The following is a 13,434-nucleotide window of genomic DNA, read 5'->3' on the forward strand; positions in this document are numbered from 1 at the left end:
AGTAAAGAAGGAGGCCATTCGGACCATAATCCCACCCAGCCTCCAGCTCCATAGTCCCATGTATTTTCCCTGCTTGTCCCCTGACACTAAAGACCATTTACCTTGGCCAGTCAACCTAACCCGCACAGCTTTGGGCTGTGGGAGGAAACTGGAGTCCCCGCAAGTCACAGTGCAACACTGGTGGACCTGGGGAGCACTGGCTGCTGTACAGCAGATTGGTATAAAGGGCCCATGAACCCAACAGGCTAGGGAGCAAGTAGATGTCCAGGCAAATGGATGGGATTTGGTGAGGCTTGGTTGGGTGTGTGTGTGTGGATGTGTGGATGGAGGGAGGGTGAGTGTGTGGGGATGGGGGGGGTGTGGTTAGGGTCAGGGAAAGTGAGGTTCGGTTGGGTTGAGGGGTAGGTCCAGTCAGGGGATGGGGAGGGGGTGTCCAATCTGGATGGAGCGGATGAGGTCCAGTTGAGTTATGTTGGGTGGGGTGGTCTAAGTTGAGTGGGAGGGTGGTCCAGTTGGGACGGGCTGGGGAGAATAGAGGGAGGGTCTGTGGAAATACCCTGTTGTGGGGGTGGGGGGGCAAATACTTGTTGTGGGGATGTCCAGGGGAAGTTGGTGCTCCTGGACAATTGTCAGTAAATTCTTACCTGAGATTGTTCTGGAGTTATTCCCCTATTATTCTCCCCTTAATCTGGTTTCCAATGGAGGTACCATAAGCATAGACATGGGTCAAGGGCGGAGGAGGAAAAACACATTAAGATGGCGGCGCGGGCTCGTTGGGCCGAAGGGCCTGTTTCCCGTGCTGTGTTGCTCTTTGCTCTTTGGGGTACTCCCCAGAACTGGCGCAGGTAAGCCTGGAAGTTACGGTCTGTCATTAGGTATTGATCCATTGGGCAGGATCTCCTGGTCTCACTGAAATCAGCCCCTTGTGGTTCGTTCTCCAGCGGCAGGGCAGCTCAGCCACACAAAAGCCCAAACACTTTGGCAGGAATAGAAGATGCCACTGTCAACCAGTGGCTCGCCACGTTCACCACAGGGGCAGGAGTTCGGGGCTGATTGAATTCTGCATGAGTGGGGTGAAATTTGGTCTCATACAAACCCCATTCAATGTGTATGAATCCAGACAGTGAATATTTAGCTATCTAATCTGTCTTGAGATATAGAACATAGAACATTACAGCGCAGAACAGGCCCTTCGGCCCACGATGTTGCGCCGACCAGTTTAAAAAAAAACAACAACAGTGACTCACTAACCTAAACCAATCCCTTTTCGTCCATAAACCTATCCACAGACCTCTTAAACGCCCCCAAACTAGGCACATTTACAACTGCTGCAGGCAGGGCATTCCAATCCCTCACCACCCTCTGGGTAAAGAACCTACCCCTGACATCCGTCCTATAACTACCACCCCTTAGTTTAAAGCCATGCCCCCTCGTGCTAGATTTTTCCATCAGAGGAAAAAGGCTATCACTATCCACCCTATCTAAACCTCTAATCATCTTATATGTTTCAATAAGATCCCCTCTTAGCTACCTTCTTTCCAGTGAAAACAACCCCAAATCCCTCAGCCTCTCCTCATAGGATCTCCCCTCCATACCAGGCAACATCCTGATAAACCTCCTCTGCACCCTCTCCAAAGCCTCCACATCCTTCCTGTAATGTGGGGACCAGAACTGCACACAATACTCCAAGTGCGGCCGCACCAGAGTTGTGTACAGTTGCAACATAACGCTACGACTCCTAAATTCAATCCCCCTACCAATAAACGCCAAGACACTGTAAGCCTTCTTAACAACCTTATCTACTTGATTCCCAACTTTCAGGGATCTATGTACACATACACCTAGATCCCTCTGCTCCTCCACACTATTCAAAGTCTTCCCGTTAGCCCTATACTCAACACATCTGTTATTCCTACCAAAGTGAATTACCTCACATTTCTCTGCATTAAACTCCATCCGCCACCTCTCGGCCCAGCTCTGCAACCTGTCTAAGTCTTCCTGCAAACTATGACACCCTTCCTCACTATCTACCACACCTCCGACTTTGGTATCATCAGCAAATTTACTGATCCACCCAACTATACCCTCATCCAGATCATTAATAAAAATCACAAACAGCAGTGGCCCCAACACAGATCCCTGAGGCACACCACTTGTAACTGAACTCCATGATGAATATTTACTGTCAACCACTACCCTCTGTCTCCTATCTGCTAGCCAATTCCTAATCCAGTTCCCTAGATCACCCCCAGTCCCATACATCTGCATTTTGTGCAGAAGCCTACCATGGTGAACCTTATCAAACGCCTTACTAAAATCCATATACACCACGTCCACTGCCTTACCCCCATCCACCTCTTTGGTCACTTTCTCAAAAAACTCAATAAGGTTAGTAAGGCACGACCTACCCGCCACAAAACCATGCTGACTATCTCCAATCAACTCATTACTCTCCAAATAACTATAAATCCTATCCCGAATAATTTTTTCCAAAACCTTTCCCACAACAGAAGTGAGACTCACCGGTCTATAATTCCCGGGGAAGTCTCTGTTCCCCTTCTTAAACAATGGGACAACATTCGCTAACCTCCAATCATCTGGTACTATACCAGAGGCCAACGACGACCTGAAGATCAGAGCCAGAGGCTCTGCAATCACTTCTCTTGCCTCCCAGAGAATCCTGGGGTAAATCCCATCCGGACCAGGGGACTTATCTATTTTCAGACCCTCCAGAATATCCAGCACATCCTCCTTATCAACTGTAACACTGTCAATTCTACTCCCCTGCAACCCAGTGTCCTCCTCAGCTATATCCATGTCCCCCTGCGTGAACACCGAAGAGAAATATTGGTTCAATGCTTCACCAATCTCCTCCGGTTCCACACATAACTTCCCTCTGCCGTCTATAACTGGCCCTAACCTTGCCCTAACCAACCTTCTGTTCTTGACATACCTATAGAACGCCTTAGGATTCTCCTTAACCCTATCAGCCAAAGTCTTCTCATGTCCTCTTTTAGCCCTTCTTAGCTTGCTCTTCAACTCCCTCCTAGCCAATCTAAAGCTCTCTAGTGCACTATCCGAGTGCTCACGTCTCATCCGAACATAAGCCTCCTTTTTCTTTTTAACCAGCGAATCAACTTTTTTGGTGCACCACGGTTCCCTAGCCTTTCCAATTCCACCTTGCCTGACAGGGACATACCTATCACAGACTCGCAGTAGCTGCTCCTTGAAAAAACTCCACATTTCGGACGTTCCCAATCCCTGTAATCTCCTAGTCCAACCTATGTTTCCTAATTCTCTCCTAATAGCCTCATAATTACCCTTCCCCCAGCTAAAACCACTGGCCCGAGGTTCATGCCTATCCCTTTCCATCACTAAGGTGAACGTAACCGAATTGTGGTCACTATCACCAAAATGCACACCAACTTCCAAATCCAACACCTGATCTGGCTCATTTCCCAGCACCAAATCCAATATAGCCTCACCTCTAGTTGGCCTGTCTACATACTGAGTCAAAAAACCTTCCTGCACACTTTGCACAAAAACTGACCCCTCTAACGAGCTAGAGCTATAACAATTCCAATCAATATTAGTAAAGTTAAAATCCCCCATAACAATTACCCTATTACTTTCACTCCTAACCAGGATCGTCTCCGCAATCCTTTCCTCAACCTCTCTAGAACTTTTAGGAGGTCTATAAAAAACTCCCAACAGGGTGACCTCTCCTCTCCTATTTCTAATCTCCGCCCATACTACCTCAACAGATAAGTCCTCATCAAACCTCCTCTCTGACACTGTGATACAATCCCTGACCAATAATGCTACCCCTCCCCCCCTTCTACCTCCTTCTCTACTTCGACTAAAACATTTAAACCCCGGGACCTGCAGCATCCATTCCTGCCCCTGCTCTATCCATGTCTCTGAAATGGCCACAACATCGAAGTCCCAGGTACTGATCCACGCTGCAAGTTCACCCACTTTATTGCGAATACTCCTCGCGTTGAAGTATACACATTTCAAACCTTGCTCCACCCCACCCCTGCGATGCCATGCATTGCAGTCCCCATCCATGCACCCCTCACTTTCAACCCCTCTACTCAGGATCCCTCCCCCCCCTCCAAATCAGTTTAAACTTCCCTGCATAGCCCTAGCAAACTTACCCCCCAGGATATTGGTCCCCTTCTGATTCAGGTGTAGACCATCCCTCTTATAGAGGTCCCACCTTCCCCAGAACGAGCCCCAATTGCTTAAGTACCTGAACCCCTCCCTCCTGCACCATCCTCTCAGCCACAAGTTCAAACTTTCCCTTTCTCTATTCCTCTCTAAACTATCTCGTGGCACAGGCAAGAGTCCGGAGATAACCACTCTATCAGTCTTGGCCTTTAGTTTCCACCCCAACTCCATAAATCTCTGCTTAATATCCCCTTCCCTTAACCTCCCTATGTCATGTGTCCCCACACGAACAATAACTTGGGGTTGATCTCCCTCTCCTCTAAGAGTCCTGAATACCTTTTCAGATACATCCCGGACCCCAGCCCCTGGTAGGCAACACACCAGCCCTGAGTCCCTACCTTTACTTCCGACCCTCCTATCTGTCCCCTTAACCGTGGAGTCCCCAATCACGAGGCCCAATCGTTTACAGCCCCTACCCACCTGAGCTTTCACACTAGGCTCACCCCCAGTGACCTGGTCCCTTTGACTATCCCCAGTTGTTTCCTCCTCAACTGTAGCCTCCAGGACCGAAAACCTATTTTGGAGGGGAACCGCCCCAGGGGATTGTCCCCCCGATTGCTTCTTTCCCCTCTTCCTGGCAGTGACCCAAGACTCATTTTTAGGAGTGACTATTTCCTTATAACTCCTATCGATTTCCACTTCTGCCTCCCGAATTATGCGGAGTTCCTCTAACTCCACCTCCAGCTCCTTTACACGCTCCTCCAGAAGCTGCAATCTAACACACTTCCTACAAGTAAACTCCCCTGAAACACTACTAGATTCCCTCACCACATACATCCCACAGGACATGCAGCTTACTGCCTGAACTGCCATCCCTGAAGCAATTACCAGCAGAAAAATAAATTAAAAAACAAACAACAAACTTCCCCCACTCTTGTAATTAGGTTAGAGGAGGTGGGAGGGTGGGATTCTCTACCAGTGTAGAGGATCGGGTATCCTCTCTACACTAATTTATAGGGTTAGGGGCCCAAGAAAAAAAAAACTACAACTCCCGGCAAGCGTCCTAGTGACGATTTCCGGTTTCTAACTAATTTAAAAAAAAACCGCCGAAACTCGCAACTTTGAAACTATAAATAAAACGTTAAACAATAAAAACAGAAAAATGTACCTGTTTGCTGCCTCCTCTCACGCCCAAAAATCGCTGCCTCTCGATACTGCTCCTCAGGAACAACCAACATCAATATCTCAACCAACATTAACCCCATCTGTGCTCAGCACCCACACATGCTGAGTGCATAGCAATTACGAGTGGGATCATTTCCGTGGATTGAATCATACAATAGAATCATTGAATTCCTATAGTGCAGAAGGAGGCCATTTGGCCCATTGCGTCTGCACCAACCACAATCCCATTCAGGCCCTATCCTGGAACCCCATGCATTTATCCTAGCCAGTCCCCCTGACACTAAGAGGTAGTTTAGCATGGCCAATCCACCTAACCTGTACATCTTTGGACTGTGGGAGGAAACCGGAGTACCCGGAGGAAACCTACACAGACACGGGGAGAGCGTTCAAACTCCGCACAGGACTTGATAACCCTCAGGATTGGTAACCCTCTTACGTCAAGCAACTAATGGCAACATTTCTGCCTGAGATCAGCTAACTTTCTGCGGAGCCAGTGCTTATACAGCAGACTCCTCTAGAATGCTTGGCTGTTTTCCAACATCCATTAACGCATTGACCCATTAAACAATCAGAATAGCTTCCAGAGAGACACTGACTGAAGCCTTTAATCCGTAAATAGATTTTCTATTAAAAATGTCCTTTGCCAATTCACTATTGTATTGGTGTTTCTCTTTTAATGAACTCCCAAAGCCTCATCAGTCTCTCCTTCCTTTTGGAGCTACAGTGAGAATGGATCACTATTTTCCTACTGCTTACTGCAGAAGTTATTTGTTTTCTCTATTCAACCTGAATACAATTGCTATTCTGTTACATGTAAAAATATTTAGCCACACAATGAAAAGCCTAAGAGAAACGTCCCAGCCTAGCTCCCACTGTAGAAACAGTACATCTGTACTCGGTCTGTACTCGTTAGAGTTTAGAAGGATGAGGGGGGAATCTTATAGAGATGTATAAGATAATGAAAGGGATGGATAGGGTAGAGGTAGAGAGATTCTTCCCGCTTAGAAAGGATAGCAGGACTCAAGGGCACAGCCTCAAGAAAAGTGGGGTGGGGGGGGGTGGGTGCAGTTTAGATCGGAGTTGAGGAGGAACTTCTTCACTCAAAGGGTGGTGAATCTCTGGAATTCTCTGCCCGTTGAAGTGGTGGAGACTACCTTGCTGAATATATTTAAGACACGGGTAGATAGGTTTCTGATAGACAAGGGAATTAAGGGTTATGGGGAAAGAGCAGGAAAGTGGAACTGAGCCACTTCAGATCAGCCATGATCTTATTGAATGGCGGGGCAGGCTCGAGGGGCTAGATGGCCTACTCCTGCTCCTATTTCTTATGTTCTTACATGCAATATGCAGATACATAAATCCTTGAAGATGGCTAAGTAAGTTGATAAAACTGTTTATTAAAAGAAAATGTATGGAATCTTTGGTTTTATGGAGGTATTGGAGTGGAAAAGCAAGAAAGTTTTATGTTAAACTTTTGCAGATCACTGGTCCTTATTTCATCATAGACTGCTAGTGCAGAAGGAGGCCATGTCTGCACTGACCACAATCCCATCCAGACCCTATCCCCATAACTCCCCTTTTTTACCCTGCAAGTCCCATGACACTAAGGAACAATTTAGCATGGCCAGTCGACATAAGCTGCTAAGCTGGAATGATCCTGGGAATGACTGAGGACTCTGGGTCTACACTCTTTGGAGTTTAGAAGGATGAAAGGGAACCTTATTGAAACTTACAGGATACTGCGAGACCTGGATTGAGTGGACGTGGAGAGGAGGATTCCACTAGTAGGAAAAAATAGAACCAGAGGGCACAACCTCAGGCTAAAGGGATGACCCTTTAAAACAGAGATGAGGAGGAATTCCTTCAGCCAGATAGTGGTGAATCTGTGGAACTCATTGCCACAGGAGGCTGTGGAGACCAAGTAATTGAATGTCTTTAAGACAGAGATAGATAAGTTCTTGATTAACAAAGGGATCAGGGGGTTATGGAGGAAAGGCAGGAGAATGGGGATGAGAAAAATATCAGCCTTGATTGAATGGCGGAGCAGACTTGATGGGCCGAGTGGCCTAATTCTGCTCCTATGTTTTATAGTCTTACCTTTGGAGTGTGGGAGGGAACCGAAGCATCCAAAAGGGACACAGACACTGGGAGAATGTGCAGACTCCGCACAGACAGTGACCCAAGCCAGGGTCCCTCACACTGTGAGGCAGCAGTACTAACCACTATATACTGAGAAAGGAACCTCGTGCATGACTGGGGAGTGAGCAGGGTGTGGGATTAATTGGATAGCATGTTCGAAGAGCCAGTAAAGATAGATTATGGGTGGGATTCTCTGGCCTTCCCACAGGGTGTTTTTTCATGGCGGAAAGTGGCAGGGTATTTGCCTGCGGTGGGATCGTCTAAAGTTTAAGGTTTATTGGTCACAAGTAGGCTTACAGTGCAATGAAGTTGCTGTGAAAATCCCCCAGTCGCCACACTCCGGCGCCTGTTCGGATACACTGAGGGAGAACATAGCATGGCCAGTTCACCTATAAACCACACGTCTTTCAGACTGTGGGAAGAAACCGGAGCACCCAGAGGAAACCCACGCAGACCCAGGGAGAACACGCAAAGACTGTGACCCAGGCCGGGAATCGAACCCGAGCCTTGGCGCTGTGAGGCAGCAGTGCTAACCACTGTGCCACAGTGTCCCTAGTCCACAACTGTCAATGGGATTTCCCATTTATTTCCCACACCATCACGGGGGGTTCATGGTGGGGGTGCACTGTCAGCAGAACCAGACAAACCCGACTGCATGATCAGCTGGAGAACTCCAGCCTCTGTGGAGGCTCATAGAATCCTACCGTGGAGAGGCCATTCAGCCCATCGAGTCTGCACCGACAACAATCCCACCCAGGCCATATCCCCACAACCCCGACGCATCTGCCCTGCTGATCCCCCTGACACCAGGACTCTCCAGTCTTGGCGTGAATGCGACTGGAAAATCCAGCCCGAACTCAACAGACCTTTACATGGTCCTGACCGCCACGGGGAAATTCTGCCCCACGGGTCAATTCCACCTAACCTGCACATCTTTGGTCTGTGGGAAGAAACCGGCGCCCTCCGAGGAAACCCACAAAGACACGGGGAAAACCTGCAAACTCCACACAGACAGTGACCCGAGGCCGGAATTGAACCCGGGTCCCTGGTCATTTGAGTAAGCGGTGCTAACCACTGTGCCACCGTGCCGCCTAGACTAGCCAGCCATGACATTTTAGAGGGGATTAAATTAAGATTTGAAGAAGAACACACTCTGCAAGGCTGCTGTTAAATAGATGAATGTGGGCAGCTCCAGTAGCATTTGCACAGTCACAAGGGCAGAACTCTACCACCTCACCCGCTACAGAGTCAGAGCGAGCAAGGTTCCGACAACGGAAATCTCCTTTAACCCGGGGTGGGAGTTTCTGGTCTCACTCCAGCGAGATGTCAGGTGGTGACAGGTTTGGGTTTACATTCCTGTCGCTAATGTTCAACAGCCAAACTGAAAAGTTTGCATTTTTTTTAAAAAAAGCAGATTTCTGTTGGGTATTTTGTTTGGGTGGGGATTTAAATGAGGAAGTCGGCGCCATTGGTTTTGAATTCCAATGGCCTATTGATTCAGTTTGTGTTCGTCAAGTTTTCTTGTTTAACTTGAAAAATAATTTACTTGTTTAGTGGAGCGCTTTGTATTAATGTCATCGCTTGTGAATTAAACAGCATTGTTTTTGTGCACACACTTTGTCACAGTTTTGCAGCTTTTTAAATAATAATTCACATAGAAGCTTTGGCCTTTGGTTGGCACGGTTAATTACTGTACCTTCTACAAAATACACATTGTATTGGTACTCTGCGTACTTTCTGCCAATGATTCCAAAAAGATGAACATTGCATTCTATTTGGTAACCGCAAAGTTACTATTCCCAAGCTTAGCATAAAAGTTGCCCATCATTGACTGTATACAGTAGCCAACTAAAACGTTCTATTTGTCTTTTGTTTTAAATCACATTAAGCATTGCAAAAATGTAGCCTAAACCATTCAAAAGCATAAGAGAAATGAATCACAATAAAGTAACTCCAAATCTGCCTGTTGCATGAAATCCTTCAAACATGGCCTTGATATCAGCTACTTGTATCTCTGTTCTGCACCACTCCATCTCAAGTACTCAAACACACCATCAGATAAAGTCATTGAAAAACCCATCCAAATGTTGCATTAACTCTGGCCTGTGACCCCATACTAATAAAACAAGAGAAAATGTAGCAGTCTCTTCAAAGAGTAAGCCAACATTTTAAAATACATAGACATATATTTTGTCAAGTTTTGTTTCTAATATCCATGGTAAAAATATTACAAAAACTAAGAGTGGGTTTCAGAGTCGGTCGCAAGTTTTGATGGCGATGTCATTAGGGTGTTTCACAGACTCTTGTTTAGTTTTATTTTCTACTCTGCACAGGCAAGAGCTCCTAGAATAAACCCGATTGCTATTTTGATTAAAACCCACAATCCCTGACCTGATTAGGACATTGCAAATAAAAGACTTCACTGGGAGCGAGATTGCGCAAACCAAAATGCATCATGCGATAATAGGACATGTGACCAAATACTTTGTCGAAGGGATAGGTTTAAAGGCGCTCCTTAAAGAAAGGAAGGCTGGCTGAGAGATTTAGGGAGGAAATTCGAGTGCTTGAGACCAAGGTACAGTGGCCAGGTGATGAAAGTCAATGAGAGGCTAGAATTGGAAATAGATAAACATAGAAGAAAGGAGCAACAGGAGCCCGTTTGGCCTTTTGAGCTTGCTCTGCCATTCATTACGATCATGGCTGATCATCCAATTCAAAAGCCCAATCCTGCTTTTGCCCCCTAACCTTTGATCCCATTTGCCCCAAGTGCTATATCCTCTCTTGAATAAATTAAGGTGAAGATCTTTGATAGACAAAAGTTACAGACATAGGGAAGGGACCCAGAGAATGTTCTATCCTAAAGGTCCAAAAGATATGTGAGTTAGGTGGATTGGCCATACTAAATTGCCCCTTAGTCCCCTTGACATTATCGAAGGTACACATATGGGGTTTTGGGGATAGAGCCTGGTAGGATTGTGGTCATTCAAACTCAATGGGCCGAATGTCCTCGTTCCTCACTGTAGGATTCTATGATTCTAGAGGTATCAAAAGCTTGAATAAAGAGGGAAAATTCCTTGGGACAAGAATGTTCACTTCCTTGGAAGCAGTGGGATATATAGCCATGATTTATTATTGTAATCTTGACTGCTGTCACTGTGGACCAGCTGGGCATTTACCTAATGGGAGTAGCCGTGCAAACCAAGGAAAGAAAACTCATTAAACTTTCTAATTACTAAGTTTCTAAGTCACTTATACTTGAAGCTTTGGAAAAAATGCAAGTTCAACATGTAGTTCTCTCTAAACATCTCCCCCTCGACGCTGAAATTCTCTAGCACTGTCTAAAAATAGTTCCTCTTGAGAGAGTAATTTCATGCTAATGTATTCCCCCCCTCCCCATGTTTATTCACAGAAAAGCTAATTGCCTATCAGCATGAGTTCCACGCCCTGAGGGAGCGTCTGCGCATAGCCGAACACCGAATTTTACAACGTTCCTCAGAACTAAATGGTGTCCTAGAACAATTCAAGCGTATCGTGGCTGCGTCAAATGGGAGCAAAGAGGCTCTGAGCAATTTCTCAGGTAACTTATAGTTGTGTTTCACATTCTTAGGGGAGGGCCATTGAACATAAGCAGCTGTCCCGTCACCAAACTGCTTAAAAATGAAATGATGTTAGTCTGATTGCAGTCATTAAAAGATCAATGGTTGAAGCCAATTAAGCTAAGATGCTTCAATGTGGCACTTTTATTGTACCGTTCTAAACTGCACTCAAATATGATTAACATTATCCATCTTTTCCACATTGCCCTCTACGATGCCTGTGACTGAGGGGGAAAGCTGCATCGCTTCTCCCAAACCCTTTACCAAGGCCATTCTCTGTCTGTTGGTAACAAAAGTGTGGGAGTGTGGATTGAGGTGTATATGATGATGAAGGGTACAGACAGGGTGAATAGGAAGCAGCTGTTCCCCTTGAAGGGTCAATCATGAGGGGCCATGGTTTTAGGGGAAAGCACAGTAAAAAGTCTGACAACACCAGGTTTTAGTCCAACCTATTTATTTGATAATATACTCACAAGCTTTCGGGGTTAGCCCCTTCGTCAGGTGAATGGAGAGTTCTGGCCTCAGACAGAGCATATAAAGCACAGACAGTTTAGAGATTACTGATTAGAATGCGAATCCTTACACCTAACCTGCTGTTCAAGACCTGAAGTGGCTGATAATGTGAGTGGAAGGAGCACTGATCACAGTTTAAAGAGATGTGTATTGTCTCCAGACAGTACAGTAAGTGAGGTTTTGCAAACCTAGGCAAGTCACGGGGGTTACAGATAGTGCGACATGAACCCAAGATCCCTGTTGAGACCGTCCTCATGTGTGCGGAACTTGGCTATCAGTCTCTGTTCAGCGACTCTGCGCTGTCGTGTGTCGTGAAGGCCGCCTTGGAGAATGCTTACCCGAAGGTCAGAGGCCGAATGCCCGTGACCGCTGAAGTGTTTAGGGGAAAGGGCAGGAGACTCAGAGGGGACTTGAGAAAACATTTTTTCACTTGAGGGTGGTGGGAATCTGGAATGCACTGCCTGGGAAAGGAGTGAAGGTCGGAAACCTAATGACCTTTGAAAAGTATTTGGGTGAGCACTTGAAACATCGGTCACAGGTGGACAGAGTGGTGAAGAAGGCATTTGGCATACTTGGTTTCATCGGTCAGAACGTTGAATACGGGAGTTGGGACGTCTTGTTGAAGCTGTACAAGTCATTGGTAAGGCCACACTTGGAATATTGTGTGCAATTCTGCTCACCCTATTATTACAGTTACGAGTGGTGTGCCTCAGGGATCTGTTTTGGGGCCACTGTTGTTTGTAATTTTTATTAATGATCTGGATGAGGGTATAGTTGGGTGGATTAGTAAATTTGCTGATGACACCAAAATTGGAGGTGTGGTAGATTGTGAGGAAGGGTGTCATAGTCTGCAGGGAGACTTAGATAGGTTGCAGAGCTGGGCCGAGAGGTGGCGGATGGAATTTAATGCGGAGAAGTGTGAGGTAATTCACTTTGGTAGGAGCAACAGATGTGTCGAGTATAGGGCTAACGGGAGGACTTTGAATAGTGTGGATGAACAGAGGGATCTAGGTGTGTGTGTACATAGATCCCTGAAAGTTGGGAATCAAGTAGATAAGGTTGTTAAGAAGGCGTACGGTGTCTTGGCGTTTATTGGTAGGGGGATTGAATTTAGGAGTCGCAGTGTAATGTTGCAACTGTACACTACTCTAGTGCGGCCGCACTTGGAGTACTGTGTGCAGTTCTGGTCCCCGCATTACAAGAAGGATGTGGAGGCGTTGGAGAGGGTGCAGAGGAGGTTTACTAGGATGGTGCCTGGTATGGTGGGGAGGTCCTATGAGGAGAGACTGAGGGATTTAGGGTTGTTTTCGTTGGAAAGAAGGCGGCTAAGAGGGGATCTTATTGAAACATATAAGATGATTAGAGGTTTAGATAGGGTGGATAGTGATAGCCTTTTTCCTCGGATGGAGAAAGCTAGCACGAGGGGGCATGGCTTTAAATTAAGGGGGGGTAGCTACAGGACGGATGTCAGGGGTAGGTTCTTTACCCAGCGGGTGGTGAAGGATTGGAATGCCCTGCCTGCTGCAGTTGTAAATGCGTCTAGTTTGGGGGCGTTTAAGAGATCTCTGGATAGGTTTATGGACGAAAAGGGATTGGTATAGGCTAGTGGGTCATTGTTTTTGTAACTGGTCGGCGCAACATCGTGGGCCGAAGGGCCTGTTCTGCGCTGTAATGTTCTATGTTCTATGTTCTATTATAGAAAGAATATTATTAAACTAGAAAGAGTGCAGAAAAGATTTACTAGGATGCTACTGGATCTTGATGGTTTGAGTTATAAGGAGAGGCTGAATAGACTGGGACTCTTTTCTCTGGAGCATAAGAGGCTGAG

The 13,434-nt window shown here is 46.4% G+C and overlaps 1 protein-coding gene across 1 annotated transcript in view; it reads left to right on the plus strand.

Annotated features, from left to right (window-relative positions):
- Positions 1-13,434, plus strand: part of mgat4a (alpha-1,3-mannosyl-glycoprotein 4-beta-N-acetylglucosaminyltransferase A) — a 254,102-nt gene that overhangs the window by 140,334 nt on the left and 100,334 nt on the right. The window contains exon 2 of the mRNA XM_080197570.1: positions 10,907-11,074. Within this exon, the coding sequence (XP_080053696.1) occupies positions 10,907-11,074 (168 nt within the window). The remainder of the gene's footprint in view (positions 1-10,906; positions 11,075-13,434) is intronic.

Source organism: Carcharhinus amblyrhynchos, chromosome 10 (genome assembly GCF_965287045.1).
Source record: "Carcharhinus amblyrhynchos chromosome 10, sCarAmb.v2.hapA, whole genome shotgun sequence".
Taxonomy (NCBI): Eukaryota; Metazoa; Chordata; class Chondrichthyes; order Carcharhiniformes; family Carcharhinidae; genus Carcharhinus; species Carcharhinus amblyrhynchos.